At 46.5% G+C, this 19992-nt stretch overlaps 1 protein-coding gene across 1 annotated transcript; it reads right to left on the bottom strand.

Annotated features, from left to right (window-relative positions):
* Positions 1–1274: 1274 nt before the first annotated feature.
* LOC123447520 (receptor protein kinase TMK1) lies at positions 1275–5255 on the bottom strand. The gene is made up of 2 exons (XM_045124127.1): positions 2898–5255; positions 1275–2127 (listed from the first exon to the last, which is right to left on the bottom strand). The coding sequence occupies exons 1-2, from the start codon at positions 5212–5214 to the stop codon at positions 1598–1600; spliced, it is 2847 nt and encodes a 948-aa protein (XP_044980062.1). The 5' UTR covers positions 5215–5255; the 3' UTR covers positions 1275–1597.
* Positions 5256–19992: the final 14737 nt, after the last annotated feature.

Genomic DNA, 19992 nt, shown 5'->3' with positions numbered 1-19992 from the left:
CCAGTGAGCGGATACGGGCGGCCGAGGCAGACGACGCGCCCAGCGACCGGGTGCCACCCTGGAGACTAGACTGCGAGGCGCTGAGGTGGACGTGAGCTTGGAACCGCACGGTGGTGTGGACAGCGAGAAGGAACAAGATGCCTTTTGCAACTGCCAGCACCGCCGCAACCATCACCGGAATATAGCCCTGTTTGGATTCATTGGCTAGAGTTAGTTTGAGCTAGTTTAGGTTAAACTAGTCCTAAAATATCAAACACAAGGGTTAGATTGGAGCTAGTTGCATCTAACCCATCTAAAAAACTAGCTCACCCAAGAGGTGCTAATTGGAGCTAGTTCTCATGGGGTTCATTAAAAAATATTTTTCTCTCTCTCTTCCACTAGCCAAGAGATGCTAATTGGAGCTAGTTTTTATGGGGTTCATTAAAAAATCACCTTTCTCTTTCTATAAAGTGCATCTATTGTCAATCTAGCCCTTTCATCCAAACACCTATTTGACTAGAGTTAGTTTAGGGTTAGTCATGAGCTAGAAACTAACTCTAACCTCTAGCTAAGCTAAAGTATCCAAACAGGGCCATAAACTGATAGCTACAGGTTTTAATCCGGCGTGCAGATGCGATGGGACAGGGGGCACAGCACAGGGCCATGCCCATGCCCATGCACCCGCGTCGCCGTCAGCAAAACTGGATCGCATTATTATTAGAATGAAAAGCAATGTATGTATAGTACTACTGCTCTATCAGACCCGAGTCACGTCGTCTCATCAAAATCGGCCGGCCTCTCTGCCCCTTGTTCTTATCTTAGTTGTAGCAGGCGTTAATTTAGTAGCGGCGCATCGCTGTCCGGACTCCTGTCGCAGGTCAGCAGCAGTAACATGGGGGATTTGATTGATCTGAAATCTAAGGGCACGCAATCAGGCGACCAACTTTATTTTTCTAATGCCGGATTAGCTGCCGGCCAACTGAAGAGAAGACTGCTGGGATGCCCACTGCTGAGTCAGCGGCCCCAACGGCTTCAGGTCCACTGGAGTACCTATCAGTTTATTTTTTGTATACCGGTGTATTTCCAAGTTCCAACCTGGCAACGCAGATGAGACAGGGTGTAGCGTCTATCCGCTCCGTAATCACGGGCAGGTGAGACGGCTGAACCAAGCTGCCGAATAATGGAGGTAGGCCTGAAATGAAAGAAAGGCTGTCTGGCTGGCTCATGAGAGTCCCAGAAAGAAAAAAGATTGAATAACAGCGACCACACCGGGCCATACCAGACCAGTGGAGCAGTTGAGGATAGCAGGGATCAATTTAATCATGGACCAGATCAATGTTGAGTACAAGCCAACAAACCCTAAAACAATCTTCTACTTAGGTTCAAAGCTAACAATAATAGCAGCAGCACCGGGCAGTTAGTCGCGGACTTCCAGGGAATTTCTAGAGTAAAGGCCACATCAATACATACATGATCAAAGGAGAGCTAACATGGCATGCCACCACAAGGCCAAATCCAGCAACATTTTTAAAGGCAGGGAGGGAGGGAGGGGGGTTGAAGAGGCTAAAGGAATGAATGAACAGAATGATCATCTGACCGGAGATTCGGACATAGCGGTCTATCTTCCATCGGCAGAGGTGAAGGAATCGGCAAACCCTGGAGGCCTCGTCGGGATGCTGGTCTGGGTGTTATCCAGGCTCGCGAGGAACGAAGAGGTCGCGCCGTCGAAGTGGCTGCTGTCCTCAAAGGCCTGCCATTTCTTCAACGCCTGGGGCAGCGTCATGTCCAGGTCGATGCCATAACTGTCGTCGGAGTCCGGGTCTGCGGGTTTCCACACCTCCGAAAGGGTGGAGAGCACGTTGACGGCATGACCCATGTCGGGCCGCTGATGTGGTTCCCTAGCACAGCAGTGACCCGCGAGCTGCGCGACGGTGCTAACGCTGGCTAAGGTCTCCTCGTCAAGGTCGATGGTTGCGTCGATTGCCTTCTGGAACGTATCATTGTTGAGCTGCATTCTACGGAACCATGTAACCAAGTGCATGCTATCCTCAGGCTGTGTGTCATCAAGCGCCCTGCGCCCCGTCACCAGCTCCATCAAAATGACACCAAAGCTGAAGACATCAGCTTTTGTGGTCACACGTCCAGTAACTGCACAAAAAATGTAAGGTTTTAGTTATTATACAGGTATTGCAAGTGGCAGAAATGAAACTGATGAACAAAAGCTTTAAAAATATGCAGCTTGACTAAGATCACTAACTGGGACAATGCAGTAAAAAAGATGATACATCATCATATATTTAAATAAATGACTATAGTTCATGACAGGAAGTTGCTGCACCAACTAAAGGTAAAAAAATGAAGATCCATTCACAGTCTGGGGCTATTGGAAGTTCTTTATTTTGAAGGCACAAAATAGGCTCAGCTAGTGAAACAAACCTTCTCATGAACATTTTGTTAAAGTTGGTGCCCACACCTACTTCGTGACATACTAATATTTCTAGTTTGAGTAAGCAAGGCAATTCACTCGACATAGATTTAGATATGACATAGTTTAAGTAAAATAGGATGCTCACTTCTGGTCAAATGGAGCAACTAAGGACATAAAGCTCATCAGAGTAGATCACTGAATTGATTGTCCAGTACTACACATGTTTTGCTAGCACATTTTCAATAGTTCTCATATATCAGATACACACTCATTTTCTACCTAGTTGAATCTTCAAATTTATGAAGCACCTAAATAACTCCTATAGAACTAAATTGATCAAAAGCAGTTTAAATAGTAAATCATCAGAACTAAATGGCAGTCCAAAAATCACTACAAATATCAAATTATTCGGATACTAATTTGGATATGACATAGTTTAAGTATAGAAGAGAATCAGAAAATTGAAGCACAAAATATACAGGATGCTCACCTGCATACTCGGGGGCAAGATATCCAAAAGTTCCAGCAAGCCTTGTCTCTACTGATACACACTTCCCATCAGCTGGCGCAAGCCGCACCAATCCAAAGTCTGCCACCTTGGCCTTCATGTCATCACCAAGAAGTATATTTGATGGCTTCAAATCTCTGTGGATGAACGTTTGCTGCGCAAGGCTGTGCAGGTACTCAACACCTCTTGCAACATCAAGCGCAATACTGAGTCGCCTCTTCCATTCCAACGGCTGCAAATTGTGTTCTTTCCATTCAAACAGGTGTTGGCTCACTGGACCCTGTGGCATGTACTCATATACAAGAATCCTCTCATTACCATCAAGACAGTATCCAAGCAGTGACACAAGGTTCCGATGACGGACCTTGGTCAGCACAGAAATCTCTGATTTAAACTCGTTTAACCCCTTGTTGCCCATAACACCAGACTCCATTCGCTTCACAGCAATTTTTGTACCATCATGGAGCTCACCCTTGTAGACAGTGCCAAACCCACCACGACCAAGGATGTTCTCCTGACTGAAGTTGTTGGTCACATTACGCAGTACTTGAATTGAAATGACCATATTCCCAGCCTCAACGACATGGATATCACGGGGGGCACTGCTTGCTTCGCTATATTGCTCGCTTGTGGCCACACCACCATTAGCATTTCCCCCAGCAACTGTGATCTTTACCATGTCAGGATCTGACCCTGAGTGCCGGGGATGGATGACCATAGCATGTGGGCTCTGCACCCTTCCGGAAGGCTTCTGCTTTCTCTTATAGCAATAGAACCCCAATGCAGCAATAAGGCCTAGTACAGCAACAGCTCCAATCACTGACCCAACAATGACGCCGGTAGAAGAGGAACCCTTGTTGCTTCCACCACTTCCATCCCCGGGCGTAGTACCATTGCTGCTACCACCTGGCACAGGCGCAGGGGCATCCTTGCCAATGTTTGGGTTGCCATCAAGTTTCAACAGCACATTCTTGCGGAATTCAGGAATCTCCCCATATAGATTGTTATTTGACAGATCGACCATCTTCAGGTCTGGCAACTCAGCAAGCTCCTTTGGCACCGTGCCAGTAATGTTGTTGTTTGAAAGAATTAGGGTCACAAGTGTGGCAATCTTCCCGATAGATGGTGAGACGGTGCCGGTAAGCCCCAATTTGGGAAAATTCAGCAATGTGATGTTCCCATTATCACATCCAACGCCCAGCTGATAACGGCAAGGGTCGTTTCCTCCCCAAGCAGCTGCGAGCTTCGCAGGGTACATGAACCCAGCCGCTACCTCCAGCAGCAGGTCTACACGGGGATCACACGGACTTCCATCCGGCAAGCAGAATTGATTTTTACCCGACTTGTTAACTGTCACTGCGGAAGTAAAGTTGGGACTCGGTCCCTGCAGCAAATTGTTCCCCAGGCTCACATTCTTCAGAGACTTGAGGTTGACAAGACTGGCTGGCACAGGACCGGTGAACTGGTTGTCGCGGAGATTCAAATCAGAAAGGCTGCTAAGCCCCGAGAAGTCTGGCAAGGGGCCGGTGAAGTCGTTGGAGTGCAGCCACAGCTGCGTGAGCATAGTCATGTTGGCGACGAAGCTAATCGACCCATTGAGGCGGGAGGTCCCTTTCTGGCCGTTGAGCCAGAGCACATCAAGGGACAGCGCGCCGGCGAGAGACGGCGGCACGGGCCCGGAGAGCGAGTTAAATGCCAGATTTAGCTGCTGGAGGGAGGGCATGGAGCCGAAGAAGTCCGGGAGCGCCCCTGTGATGTTGACGCTGTTGGCGGAGAAGTTGGTGAGGGATACGCAGTCCCCGAGGTCGGCCGGGAAGGGCCACGGCGCGAAAGGGTTGTTGTCGAGGTAGACTTCCTTGAGCGCGGTCAGCCCCTTGAAGAAATCCGCCGGGATGGAGGTGAAGCCGTTGTCGTGGATGTTGAGGTACTGGAGCGAGTCGAGGCCGGCCAGCGAGGGCAGCGGGCCGGAGAGGCTGTTGGCGAAGAGCTCGAGGCGGGTGAGCGCGGTGAGGTTGCGGACCTCGGGCGCCAGCGTCCCCGTAAGGCGCTTGTCCCTGAGCTGGATGGCTGTGACGCGGCCGCCGGAGTCGCAGGTCACCCCGGGCCACCTGGGAGAGCAGGGCTCGCCGGCGCCCCATCCGGCGAGCTTGTCCGCGCCCAGCGCCTTCGCGACCGCCCGCATCGCCTCCGCGTCCTGCGCCGCCGACGCCGCCACGCCGACGGCCGCCAGGAGCACGGCCAGGGCCAGTACGGCGCCGGCCGACCGCCGCCGCGCGGTGGACGCGGCGGGGGACTGCATTGCGACGGCGGTGGAGAGGGATTGGGGAGGGGGCGAGGGAGGGGGAGGGGAGAGGAGAGAGAGAGACGGGAGTAAGTCTCGGGATGGAGACGAAGATTTAACTGAGGAGAGAGAGGGAGCGCCGGGCACATGGGCGGAGAGACGGGGCCGGTGGCACATGCCTGGGGCCCACCCGCGCTGATTTAGGGTTCGCGGGCCTGCGGAATTACGCCCCTGCCCCTCCCCCGCGCGTGCGGGGTCCAGTCTCCACCACGGCCATGGCCCCCCGTCGCATCCCTGGCGGGTGGGCCTGCCTGCGGGGGTAGGATGGGAAGCCGCGGAACCCGCACCAAAAGGCGGGTCTGTGCTGGAGCGGGGCTGGAGGCGGGGGCCACCGGCAGCGTCACAGGGTTCCTGCTCCCCTCTGTCTGGGGAGGCGGGCGGAGAGGGTATCCGAGACGCCTCTCGTAGTGTCAGTGGAGTGGTAGAGCGGAGGCGGTGGGGTGGGGCCGGGCAGCCAGGGACTGCGGGTGCCTGTAGAGTAGAGTAGAGTACGTACGCTGGCTGGCCGCGGTGCCGCGTCCGGGCGGGCAATCAATGCATGCGCGGTTCGCGGCGGGATGCTCTGCGGCGTCGGCCCCGTGCGGCCGTGCGTGCGTGGGTGCGATGGACGGCTGCGATGCGGTCTGTGACGGCCGGCCCACGCACGCTCGCTCGTTGCGACCAACAAAAGCTTCTTGCTGCTGCCAGCCAACAAAAGGTCTTTGTGGTAACGCTCGTTTCGATTTTTCGATCTTTTTTCTGGGTGTTTCTTTTGTTTGCTTGCCTTTTTGACGGTGACGGCACAGGGAAAGGAACAACTTTTGGACGGCTGGCGACCGCCTGGCCGTAATTACGCCTCGCCGTTTGTAGTATGCGCTGCACAGCTGGGAGAAAATAACGCTGGCGGCGCCGGAGACGATAGGAAAGGAACGCGTGGGGCCGGCGTGGCCTGGCGCGAGTTCGCCGGCGGCCAGGCCTGCGCCACGGGTGACGCGGCGACAGCTCGCCAGAAGAGAAGGGCATTCAAGAGCCAGAGACGAGGAGGAGGATAGCCGTTACTGTTTGACAGTGTCAGTAAATTATTATTAGTGGCTTCGCATAGCTCCGCTCCGGATCGTCGTCGCTGCACCTGCACTGCACGCACGGACGTCTGGGATCAACGAGACCGCGTTGTGGCCGGTGGCTGCGTCGGTCGGCAAGGACCCGTTGCGATGAGGACAGAGATATGGTTGACCGCGCCAGTATGATATTGGTATAGTTGACCTCACGGTCGGAAACCCCTGGCATGATTTTCTGCCTTTGTTTTCGCGAGATATAATAATGTTCACCTCACTGACATGTTCATGCGGAGGCTACTTTGCTACTGAGGGCAAACTCTAACCTATCATCAGTTCGGCGTTGGAGAAGTAAAAAAAAGGCGGTTTTATTACTGTGGCCTTGGATACTCTAACTCGGTTAGAGGTTAGAGTTAGATTCTAACCCTAAACTAACTTTAACCAAAGAGTTGTTTGGATGAAAGGGTAAGATTGTCAATAAATGCACATTTTCCAATCATTTGGCTCCTTTATCAAGGATTTGGTGTGGTGGAGGTAAAGAGAAAAGTAACTTTTTGTTGGCCCAACCCAACTCTAACCCAAATAAGCACCTTTTGGATGAGTTTGTTTTTTGGGTGGGTTAGATGCATCTAACCAACTCTAACCCTCCCTGTTTGGATGTTTTGGGATTAGATTGGTCCAATCTAACCAACTCTAACTCTAACTCATGTATCCAAACAGGACCTGTAACGCGCATCTAGCTGATCTTAAAAAACGGTTAGTGAAGAAAAAATTATCTTCCTACGCCTCTCTCTCCCCTAAAAATACTAAGTTGAACACACGTGCGTTGCTACGACTTGATGAATTTCCGACCTCTTTCAACCACATAGTCTCTACATCCATGAAGATGAATTTTTAACCTCTTTCAACATAATATCCATCTTCATCTCTCTCATACACTACAATATATATATATATATATATATATATATGTATGTATATATATGTGTGTGTGTGTGTGTGTGGTGTGTGTGTGTGTACATGTCGAAGTTATACCCAATAAATATGTAGACATAAATGTCATACTTTTAATATCTAGGTGTTGGTGTTCTATCAAATGAAAATATGCATACCTTGATGTGAATATACAATTGAATATATACATATCTTGATGTGAATATACAAATGAATATGTACATGTTGGTGATATACCTAATAAAAACATACATATAAATATAAATACCTCGATGTGAATTTTATTTGTATATATACCTATAAATGTCACATCTTTTATGTATGTATGATGTACCCGAGATATCACGTGTACATTTTCTTAGACCGCGATACCAATTAGTGGGTATTATACCTAATACACCTAACATACACACACGTATGTACCCGACTAGGTCAAAAAGGATACGAAGATATTGTAGGTATCTCATCAGCATACATAAAGTAAACTATGGCTACATATATCTGTCTACGTGAAATATGGCATCCATAGGTATATGATACCCAAAGTCATAAAATGGTTGAAAAAGAAAATACTAACTTAATTTGAAATAATTAATAAAAAGTTGTATGTATCAACCCAATATGTATGCACACATATGAAAAAAATGTACATATACCCAACGTCATGGACGCTTCAAGACACAATAATGAGGCCTTAATTACTAGTTTTCTCTCTCCAATTCTTATTACTAACATCTCTTAGTAAGGAAGGTAGCATGCATGTCATCATTTTCTTCCCACAAAAAAGTTACCATGCATGGCGTGATTATTTTCAAATATTTAATTTATGATGATTGACCCGTAATGCAATCAAACGGTGAAAAGGCAAGGAGCCTGGGCACCTAGGTGCCCGAAACGGTCGTCCTATATATATATATAGGGACCGGCTATATATATATAGGGATCGGCTATTCGTCACCCAGGGTGAAGAACTGTTATTTATTCACCCAAGCCGGTTGTACCAGCCACTAATGGGAACCTGGTCCGTGAGCCACAACCATCGTAGGAAGCAAGAAATCGATGAGGTAAAATTATGGTAATTAAGTTCATACAAACAGAGTGACGCTTTAAACAAGATGGCATTGTGTAGAAAAAGTAAGACAAGAAATATGTTCACACCCCGTCGTTTTAGCGTTAGTACCAACAATACAATATGTGCCTTGCTACCCCTCCTGGCATTGGGTGAGGACACCACAAGATTGAACCCACTACTATGCACCACTTCCACTGAAGATCGATAGGCCAACTTGGTGAAAGAAAACCCATAGATCAGAAAGCATTACATAGCTATATAAATCACATATAAAGAATTCAGAGAGTATTCAATTAATAATTTCCAAAAAAATCGAATAACATTCAATGAATAATCTGATCATAAATCCACAATTAATCGGATCCCAACAAACACACCGCACAAAAGGATTGCATAAAATAGTTCTCCGGAGAGAACATGGTATTGAAGATCAAACAGAGAGAAGAAGCCATCTAGCTAATCATTATGGACCCGTAGGCCTATGGTAGACTACTCATACATCATCATGGAGGTAGCAAGGTTGATGAAGATGGCCCTCGTGATTGATTTCCCCTCCAGGAGAGTACCGGATAAGGCCTCCACATGGGATCGCGGAGGAACAAAGCCTTGCGGTGGCGGAAAAATTGTTTCGGGTTTCTCTCTAGGGGTTTTCAAATATTTGGGAATTTATAGCGTTTGAATGAGGTTAGACGGAGCCATGGGGGGCCTACAAGACATCATGGAGTGCCCTACCCCCCAGGGTGCGCCCAGTTGCCTTGTGATCTCATCGTACATGTTTTGGTCCTCCCCCAAAGCTTCGAGGGTGTTTTCTGGTCCAGAAAAAATCATCAAAAAGTTTTGTAGCATTTTGACTCTGTTTGGTATTGATTTTCTGGAAAAACAAAAAACACGCAAACAATAGCAATTGGCACTTGGCACTGAGTTAATAGGTCAATCCCAAAAATGATATGAAAATTGCATATAAAGTATCTAGGATTGATAAAATAATAGCATGAAACAATAAAAAATATAGATACGTTGGAGATGTATCGACTCTCAAATTTTTCTTTACAAACATCGGCCTAGGAATTGAACCATATTCAACATCTATCTCCTCTAATGGATTGGCTGATGTAAAACCTTGACCTAACTCATCCATATCATCTAACTCTTCTATAGACTCATACATATCATTCTCATTCGACCAATATTCTACAAGATGCTTTTGTAACCACTCTGAGTTAGAATCCATTTAAATACATCATACCTTGGAGCTTATTACCACTAATCGGCTTACAGAAACGAGCATGAAACCATTATTTGTGGCGCTCAGAAAAACAAACTCCGACAAGTTGCGCCCCGTCAAGAAAGTAGCATAGGATGTTTCCAATCCAATGATGCAGTGGCCAAAGCAACACAAGCTGAATTATCCACATGAATGATTACTGTTGGAAATATGCCCTAGAGGCAATAATAAATTAGTTATTATTATATTTCTTTGTTCATGATAATCGTTTATTATCCATGCTATAATTGTATTGATTGGAAACACAATACTTGTGTGGATACATAGACAAAACACTCTCCCTAGTAAGCCTCTAGTTGACTAGCTCGTTGACCAAAGATGGCCAAGGTTTCCTGGCCATAGGCAAGTGTTGTTACTTGATAACGGGATCACATCATTAGGAGAATCATGTGATGGACTAGACCCAAACTAATAGACGTAGCATGTTGATCGTGTCATTTTGTTGCTATTGTTTTCTGCGTGTCAAGTATTTGTTCCTATGACCATGAGATCATATAACTCACTGACACCGGAGGAATACTTTGTGTGTATCAAACGTCGCAACGTAACTGAGTGACTATAAAGATGCTCTACAGGTATCTCCGAAGGTGTTCGTTGAGTTAGTATAGATCGAGAATGGGATTTGTCACTCCGTGTGACGGAGAGGTATCTCGGGGCCCACTCGGTAATACAACATCACACACAAGCCTTGCAAGCAATGTGACTTAGTGTAAGTTGCGGGATCTTGTATTACGGAACGAGTAAAGAGACTTGCCGGTAAACGAGATTGAAATAGGTATGCGGATACCGACGATCGAATCTCGGGCAAGTAACATACCGAAGGACAAAGGGAATGACATACGGGATTATATGAATCCTTGGCACTGAGGTTCAAACGATAAGATCTTCGTAGAATATGTAGGATCCAATATGGGCATCCAGGTCCCACTATTGGATATTGACCGAGGAGTCTCTCGGGTCATGTCTACATAGTTCTCGAACCCGCAGGGTCTGCACACTTAAGGTTCGACGTTGTTTTATGCGTATTTGAGTTATATGGTTGGTTACCGAATGTTGTTCGGAGTCCCAGATGAGATCACAGACGTCACGAGGGTTTGCGGAATGGTCCGGAAACGAAGATTGATATATAGGATGACCTCATTTGATTACCGGAAGGTTTTCGGAGTTACCGGGAATGTACCGGGAATGACGAATGGGTTCCGGGTGTTCACCAGGGGGGGGGGGGCAACCCACTCCAGGGAAGCCCATAGGCCTTGGGGGTGGCGCACCAGCCCTTAGTGGGCTGGTGGGACAGCCCAAGAAGGCCCTATGCGCCATAGGAAGAAAATCAAAGAGAAAAAAAAAGAGGAGGTGGGAAAAGGGGGAAGGACTCCTCCTTCCAAACCTAGTTGGATTCGGTTTGGAAGGGGAGGACTCCCCCCTTGGCTCGGCCGACCTCCTTGGGAGTCCTTGGACCCCAAGGCAAGGCTCCCCCTCCTCCCCCTATATATACGGAGGTTTTAGGGCTGATTTGAGAGAACTTTGCCACGGCAGCCCGACCACATATCTCCACGGTTTTACCTCTAGATCGTGTTTCTGCGGAGCTCGGGCGGAGCCCTGCTGAGATAAGACCACCACTAACCTTCGGAGCGCCGTCACGCTGCCGGAGAACTCATCTACCTCTCCGTCTCTCTTGCTGGATCAAGAAGGCCGAGATCATCGTCGACCTATACGTGTGCTGAACGCGGAGGTGCCGTCCGTTCGGCACTAGATCGTGGGACTGTTCGCGGGGCGGATCGAGGGACGTGAGGACGTTCCACTACATCAACCGTGTTCACTAACGCTTCTGCTGTATGGTCTACAAGGGTACGTAGATCGAATATCCCCTCTCGTAGATGGACATCATCATGATAGGTCTTCGTGCGCGTAGGAATTTTTTTTTCCCATGCGACGTTCCCCAACAGTGGCATCATGAGCTAGGTTCATGCGTAGATGTCTTCTCGAGTAGAACACAAAAGTTTTTGTGGGCGGTGATGTGCGTTTTGCTGCCCTCCTTAGTCTTTTCTTGATTCCGCGGTATTGTTGGATCGAAGCGGCTCGGACCGACATTACTCGTACGCTTACGAGAGACTGGTTTCATCGCTACGAGTAACTCCGTTGCTCAAAGATGACTGGCGGGTGTCAGTTTCTCCAACTTTAGTTGAATCGGAATTGACCGAGGAGGTCCTTGGATGAGGTTAAATAGCAATTCATATATCTCCGTTGTGGTGTTTACGTAAGTAAGATGCGATCCTACTAGATACCCATGGTCACCACGTAAAACATGCAACAACAAAATTAGAGGACGTCTAACTTGTTTTTGCAGGGTATGCTTGTGATGTGATATGGCCAACGATGTGATGTGATATATTGGATGTATGAGATGATCATGTTGTAATAGTTAATATCGACTTGCACGTCGATGGTACGGCAACCGGCATGAGCCATAGGGTTGTCTTTAAACTAACGTTTGTGCTTGCAGATGCGTTTACTATATTGCTAGGACGTAGCTTTAGTAGTAATAGCATGAGTAGCACGACAACCCCGATGGCGACACGTTGATGGAGATCATGATGATGGAGATCATGGTGTGACGCCGGTGACAAGAAGATCGTGCCGGTGCTTTGGTGATGGAAATTAAGAAGCGCATGATGATGGCCATATCATGTCACTTATGAATTGCATGTGATGTTAATCATTTTTGCACCTTATCTTGCTTAGAACGACGGTAGCATTATGAGGTGATCTCTCACTAAAATTTCAAGACGAAATTGTGTTCTCCCGGACTGTGCACCGTTGCGACAGTTCTTCATTTCGAGACACCACGTGATGATCGGGTGTGATAGACTCAACGTTCACATACAACGGGTGCAAAACAGTTGCACACGCAGAACACTCGGGTTAAGCTTGACGAGCCTAGCATGTGCAGACATGGCCTCGGAACACATGAGACCGAAAGGTCGAGCATGAATCGTATAGTTGATATGATTAGCATAGAGATGCTTACCACTGAAACTATTCTCGACTCACGTGATGATCGGACTTGAGATAGTGGATTTGGATCATGTACCACTCAAATGACTAGAGAGATGTACTTTTTGAGTGGGAGTTCTTAAGTAATATGATTAATTGAACTAATTGTCATGAACATAGTCTAATGGTCTTTGCGAATTACGATGTAGCTTGCGCTATAACTCTACTGTTTTTATATGTTCCTAGAGAAAATTTAGTTGAAAGTTGATAGTAGCAAACTTTGAAGAGGATTGTCCTCGTTGCTGCGCAGAAGGCTTATGTCCTTAATGCACCACTCGGTGTGCTACACCTCGAGCGTCGTCTGTAGATGTTGTGAACATCCGACATACACGTTTCTGATGACTACACGATAGTTCAGTGCAAAATACTTAACGGCTTAGAAGCAAGGCACCGAAGACGTTTTGAAATGTCACGGGACATAAGTGATGTTCTAAAGAGATGAAATTGTGATTTCATGCTCGTGCCCTTGTTGAGAGGTACGAGACCTCCGACAAGATTCTTTGTCCACAAAGTAAAGGAGAAAAGCTCAATCGTTGAGCGTGTGCTCAGATTGTCTGAGTACGTCAATCACTTGAATCAAGTGGGAGTTAATCTTCCAGATGAGATAGTGATGGTTCTCCAAAGTCACTGCCACCAAGCTGTGAGAGCTTCGTGATGAACTATAACATATCAAGGATAGATACAATGATCCTTGAGCGATTCGCGATGTTTGACACTGCGAAAGTAGAAATCAAGAAGGAGCATCAATAGTTGATGGTTTGTAAAACCACTAAGTTTCAAGAAAGGCAAGGGCTAGAAGGGATACTTCGTGAAATGGAAAAACAGTTGCTGCACTGATGAAGAGACCCAAGATTAAACCCAAACCCGAGACTAAGTGCTTCTGTAATGAGGGGAACAGTCAGTGAGGCGAAGCAACTCTAGATACTTGGTAGATAAGAAGGCTGGCAAAAGTCGAAAGAAGTATATTTGATATACATGATGTTGATGTGTACTTTACTAGTACTCCTAGTAGCATGAGGGTATTGGATACCGGTTCGGTTGCTAAGTGATTTGTAACACGAAATGAAAGCTACGTCATAAACGGAGACTAGCTAAAGGCTAGGTGACGATACGTGTTGGAAGTGTTTCCAAGGTTGATATGATCAAACGTCGCACGCTCCCTCTACCATCGGGATTGGTGTTAAACCTAAGTAATTGTTATTTGGTGCTTGCATTAAGCATGAACATGATTGGATCATGTTTATTGCAATACGATTATTCATTTAAAGAGAATAATGGTTACTCTATTTTCTTGAATAATCACCTTCAATGGTTTATTGAATCTCGATCGTAGTGTTACACATGTTCATGATATTGGTGCCAAAAGATACGAGGTAATGATGATAGTACCACTTACTTGTGGCACTGCCGCTTGAGTCATGTTGGTATAAATTGCATGAAGAGGCTCCATGCTGGTGGATCTTTATACTCACTTGATTTTGAATCACTAGTGATATGCAAATCATACCACATGAGCAAGGCCTTGTTTTCATTGAGATGAAGTAAGATAGTAACTTGTTGGAGGTGATACATTTTGATGTATGCAGTCCAATGGGTGCTGAGGCACGCAGTGGATATCATTATGTTCTTACTTCAATGTCGATTTGAGTAGATACTAGAGTATTTGCTTAATGAATCACAAGTCTGAAATATTGAAAAGTTCAATTCTGTTTCGGAGTGAAGTTCGTCGTAACAAGAGGATAAACTGTCTACGATATGATCATAGAAATGAATATCTGACTTACGAGTTTTGGTACGTAGTTAAGACAATGTGGAAATTGTTTCGCAGTTCATGCCACCTAGAACATCATAGTGTGATGATGTGTCTGAACGTCATAGCCACACACTATTTGGTATGGTGCATGCAATGATGTCTCTTATCGAATTACCACTATCGTTTATGGGTTAAGCATTAGAGACGACCGCATTCACTTTAAATAGGGCACCATGTATTTCCGTTGAGATGACACAGTATAGACTGAGGTTTAGAGAAATCTAAACTGTTGTTTCTTGAAAGTTTGGGGTTTCGACACTTATGTGAAAAAGTTTCAGTCTGATAAGCTCGAACCCAAAGCGGATAAATGCATCTTCATAGGATATCCAAAACAGTTGGGTACATCTCCTATCTCAGATCCGAAAGCAAATTGTTTGTTTCTAGAAACGGATCCTTTCTCGAGGAAAGGTTTCTCTCGAAAGAATTGAGTGGGAGGGTGGTAGAACTTGATGAGGTTATTGAACCATCACTTCGACCAGTGTGTAGCAGGGCGCAGGAAGTTGTTCCTGTGGCGCCTGCACCAATTGAAGTGAAAGCTGATGATGGTGATCATCGAGCATCGGATCAAGTTACTACAAGCCTCGTAGGTTGACAAGGTCGCGTACTACTACAGAGTGGTACGGTAACCCTGTCTTGGAGGTCATGTTGTTGAGCAACAGTGAACCTACGAGTTATGGGGAAAGCAATGGTGGGCCCAGATTCCGACAAATGGCTGGAAGCCATGAAATCCGAGAGAGGATCCATGTATGAAAACAAAGTGTAGACTTTGGAAGAACTACTTGATGGTCATAGGACTATTGAGTAAAGATGGATCTTTAAAAGGAAGACAGGCGATGATAGTGATAAGTCACTATTAAGAAAAGCTCGACTTGTCGCAAAGATGTTTCCGACAAGATCAAACAGTTGACTATGATGAGACTTTCTCACTCGTAGCGATGCTAAAAGTCTGTTAGAATTATGTTAGTAGTTGCTGCATTATTTATGAAATATTGCATGTAGGATGTCAAAACATTGTTTCCTCGACGGTTTCCTTGAGCAAACATTGTATGAGATACAACCATGAGGTTTTGTCGATCCTAAAGATACTAGCAAGTATGCAAGCTCCAGCGATCCTTAAATGGACCGGTGCAAGCATCTCGGAGTTGGAATATACACTTTGATGAGATGATCAAGGATTTTGGGTTTGTACAAGGTTTATGAGAAACTTGTATTTCCAAAGAAGTGAGTGGGAGCACTATAGAATTTCTGATAAGTATATGTGGTTGACATATTGTGGATCAGAAGTAATGTAGAATTTTTGTCAAGAAAGTAGCATAGGATGTTTCCAATCCAATGATGCAGTGGCCAAAGCAACACAAGCAGAATTATCCACATGAATGATTACTGTTGGAAATATGCCCTAGAGGCAATAATAAATTAGTTATTATTATATTTCTTTGTTCATGATAATCGTTTATTATCCATGCTATAATTGTATTGATTGGAAACACAATACTTGTGTGGATACATGGACAAAACACTATCCCTAGTAAGCCTCTAGTTGACTAGCTCGTTGATCAAAGATGGCCAAGGTTTCCTAGCCATAGGCAAGTGTTGTTACTTGATAACGGGATCACATCATTAGGAGAATCATGTGATGGACTAGACCCAAACTAATAGACATAGCATGTTGATCGTGTCATTTTGTTGCTACTGTTTTCTGCGTGTCAAGTATTTGTTCCTATGACCATGAGATCATATAACTCACTGACACCGGAGGAATACTTTTTGTGTATCAAACGTCGCAACGTAACTGAGTGACTATAAAGATGCTCTACAGGTATCTCTGAAGGTGTTCGTTGAGTTAGTATGGATCGAGACTGGGATTTGTCACTCCATGTGACGGAGAGGTATCTCGGGGCCCACTCGGTAATACAACATCACACACAAGCCTTGCAAGCAATGTGACTTAGTGTAAGTTGCGGGATCTTGTATTACGGAACGAGTAAAGAGACTTGCTGGTAAACGAGATTGAAATAGGTATGCGGATACTGACGACCGAATCTCGGGCAAGTAACATATCGAAGGACAAAGGGAATGACATACGGGATTATATGAATCCTTGGCACTGAGGTTCAAACGATAAGATCTTCGTAGAATATGTAGGATCCAATATGGGCATCCAGGTCCCGCTATTGGATATTGACCGAGGAGTCTCTCGGGTCATGTCTACATAGTTCTCGAACCCGCAGGGTCTGCACACTTAAGGTTCGACGTTGTTTTATGCGTATTTGAGTTATATGGTTGGTTACCGAATGTTGTTCGGAGTCCCAGATGAGATCACAGACGTCACGAGGGTTTCTGGAATGGTCCGGAAACGAAGATTGATATATAGGATGACCTCATTTGATTATCGGAAGGTTTTCGGAGTTACCGGGAATGTACCGGGAATGACGAATGGGTTCCGGATGTTCACCGGGGGGGGGGGCAACCCACCCCAGGGAAGCCCATAGGCCTTGGGGGTGGCGCACCAGCCCTTAGTGGGCTGGTGGGACAGCCCAAGAAGGCCCTATGCGCCATAGGAAGAAAATCAAAGAGAAAAAAAAAGAGGAGGTGGGAAAAGGGGGAAGGACTCCTCCTTCCAAACCTAGTTGGATTCGGTTTGGAAGGGGAGGACTCCCCCCCTTGGCTCGGCCGACCTCCTTGGGAGTCCTTGGACCCCAAGGCAAGGCTCCCCCTCCCCCCCCTATATATACGGAGGTTTTAGGGCTGATTTGAGAGAACTTTGCCACGGCAGCCCGACCACATATCTCCACGGTTTTACCTCTAGATCGCGTTTCTACGGAGCTCGGGCGGAGCCCTGCTGAGATAAGATCACCACCAACCTCCGGAGCGCCGTCACGCTGCCGGAGAACTCATCTACCTCTTCGTCTCTCTTGCTGGATCAAGAAGGTCGAGATCATCGTCGAGCTGTACGTGTGCTGAACGCGGAGGTGCCGTCCGTTCGGCACTAGATCGTGGGACTGTTCGCGGGGCGGATCGAGGGACGTGAGGACGTTCCACTACATCAACCGTGTTCACTAACGCTTCTGCTGTACGGTCTACAAGGGTACGTAGATCGAATATCCCCTCTCGTAGATGGACATCATCATGATAGGTCTTCGTGCGCGTAGGAAATTTTTTGTTTCTCATGCGACGTTCCCCAACAACTACAACTTCATCATCAACCCATTGGATTAAAAATTGGTGCTTAGTAGATGGCACACATTGGTTTGCATGAACCCAAGCATAGCCTAATATCACATTGTAATTACCTTGCACCTGAGCGACAAAGAACGCGGTAGCCAAAGTTTTGCTTCCCATTGTAAGCTCCACATACATACCACCTTTGGCTTCAGTTATCTCTTTGCCTTCGAATCCAATAAGCACCAGGTTGGTCTTTTGTTAACTCTTCATCACACACAACTAATTTTTTCAAGACCGATTATGGCATACGATTCACGACATCACCACCATCAACAAGCATTCTAGCAACTTGCGATCCATTAATAAGATTTAAGGAATAATGGCTTCAAGTGCGTCACCTGTTCTTTTGGCTTCTCATATATTGCAATTTTAGTACCAGAAACCAGCTTTTCCACCTCTCCTTCTTCATATATAGCATGAAATTAAGTGGGTAAGTAATACACCATATTAATATTCATACCTTCATGAACCGGTATAGACTCATAATCCAACACATCATCTTCTTCCTCAAGCATGTCCACCGACTCCGAAATATCTCCAAGTGAAGAGGATTTGACAGTACAAAAAAAGACACTACCTTGACATTATGCCCCGAACGGAAACATTTTGTGTCATGGATATGACACTTCCATGATGATAATTGTGACAAAACCACGTATCATCATAGATGTGGTGTCTCCTACTTCTGTGACAAATTATTACAGAAAATGGGTTTTCCCTTCTATGTGGGTCGTAGACGCACCTGCATGACATTCTCTAGGTCGCCCATGATGTAAGAAATCATGCTAGAAGTGAGGATGAGGAAATTTTCAAGGATTTTCCGGTTATGGAGGGCAATCGATGGGCGGTCAGGGCCGAACGATGCAGTGTGGTTTACATGTTTTCCTCATACGCACGTGTGCGAGCTAACTAAACCCAAGCAAGACATTCACTTACTAAACCCGAGCGATTGATCGATCCCTCGCACTAGCTATGTAATGAACACGAGCGATCGCATTGCACACTAACACGAGGGATACCTTTTTGCTGCTAACTCAATCCAAGCGATTCGTCCGCTGCTAACTGAACCCGAGCGATTGACAAATTCGTTCATTGCAGCTTACTGAACCCATTGGATAGATCAATAAGTTGCGTCAAGAGCCCTCGTGTCAGGGGCAGACCCAGACAATGTTCTGACTGGGGGCGAATCATTTGACTGGGGGCACGCCTTCTATAAAGTTGCTAATTTTGAGGCTTTTTCTTTCAAAATATACACAAATACCAAAGGAATTCAAAATATTGAGTGGGGGCCTAGGCCCCCACTTGGTTGTACTTGGGTCCGCCCTTGCCTCGTGTGAGACATGAGTTGAGCTAACCGGTTGGTTGCCTCTCGATGAACATTGCCCATTGCTGCCGCACATGTGATATGTGTAGTATATTGAGTCGAGACTTGCATCGACCAAGCCCCTTGTACGAGACATGGTGAGTTGACCTAGCTGGTTGGTTGGATGTGGATGAACAGTTCTCGTTCCTGCCGCCCACTTGTACACCCCCACCACAGTCGGCGGGGGTTTGTTGAACAAGACCACATGGTAGTAGGCGGTTGGCGCTCGACCAACAAGACCTTGAGGAGGCCGTGTTGTTGTATCCCACACCCAGTCGATGTAAGGTGGATGAACATGACCCCGTGGAGGCTGGAGGAAGTAGACGCTGGATTAACATTGGCCCATGGAGGCTCGAGGATGTCAATAATGGATGAATAGTAGCCCGTGGACTCATGCTTTGTGGTACACCAGACCCCTCTCGATGAATAGGACCCCATTTCGACCGTAACAGGTTGACAAAAGTTCATTTCCTCCGTTTTGCGGTATGGCATGCACCTCCTGTTGAATAGGACCCCATTTTGACCATAGGAGGTTGAACATAAGTCCACTTACTCCATTTTACGGTATGCACACCCCCTCCCGTTGAACAGGACCCTGTTTCGACCATAGGCAGTTGAACAAAAGTCAGTTTCCTTTGATTTGTGGTACGCCGCATCCCCAGCCAAGTCGCTTGGCTTCCGATGAACACGACGTTGTTCCTCCGTTCCGACTCAGTCGGTTGTGTGCCGATGAGCAAGATGCCATTGATGTACGCGTTTAAGACCCCGTCCGTATGTACGTACATGTCCATATTTTCTCTCTTGCACCGTGGCTATACATACATGTACACAATTTAGACGGGGCTGCTTGAACTGCTATGTGAGGGACTCTACTACAACACGTGTCGCTCCTTACTTGGTCACGGTCATCGTTGCAGAGAGAACGATCGACTAGTATAT

This window comes from Hordeum vulgare, chromosome 4H (assembly GCF_904849725.1).
Source record: "Hordeum vulgare subsp. vulgare chromosome 4H, MorexV3_pseudomolecules_assembly, whole genome shotgun sequence".
NCBI lineage: Eukaryota > Viridiplantae > Streptophyta > Magnoliopsida > Poales > Poaceae > Hordeum > Hordeum vulgare.
Note: the sequence above shows the minus strand (reverse complement) of the source record. Positions and strands in the feature narration are given on the sequence as shown.

Bases quoted from the DNA above. Each gene is read 5' to 3' on its own strand.
- LOC123447520 (XM_045124127.1), bottom strand. From the start codon at position 5,214: ATGCAGTCCCCCGCCGCGTCCACCGCGCGGCGGCGGTCGGCCGGCGCC. The intron at 2,128-2,897 runs GTGAGCATCCTG...TTTTTTGTGCAG, and splicing joins TCTTGCCCCCGAGTATGCAG to TTACTGGACGTGTGACCACA.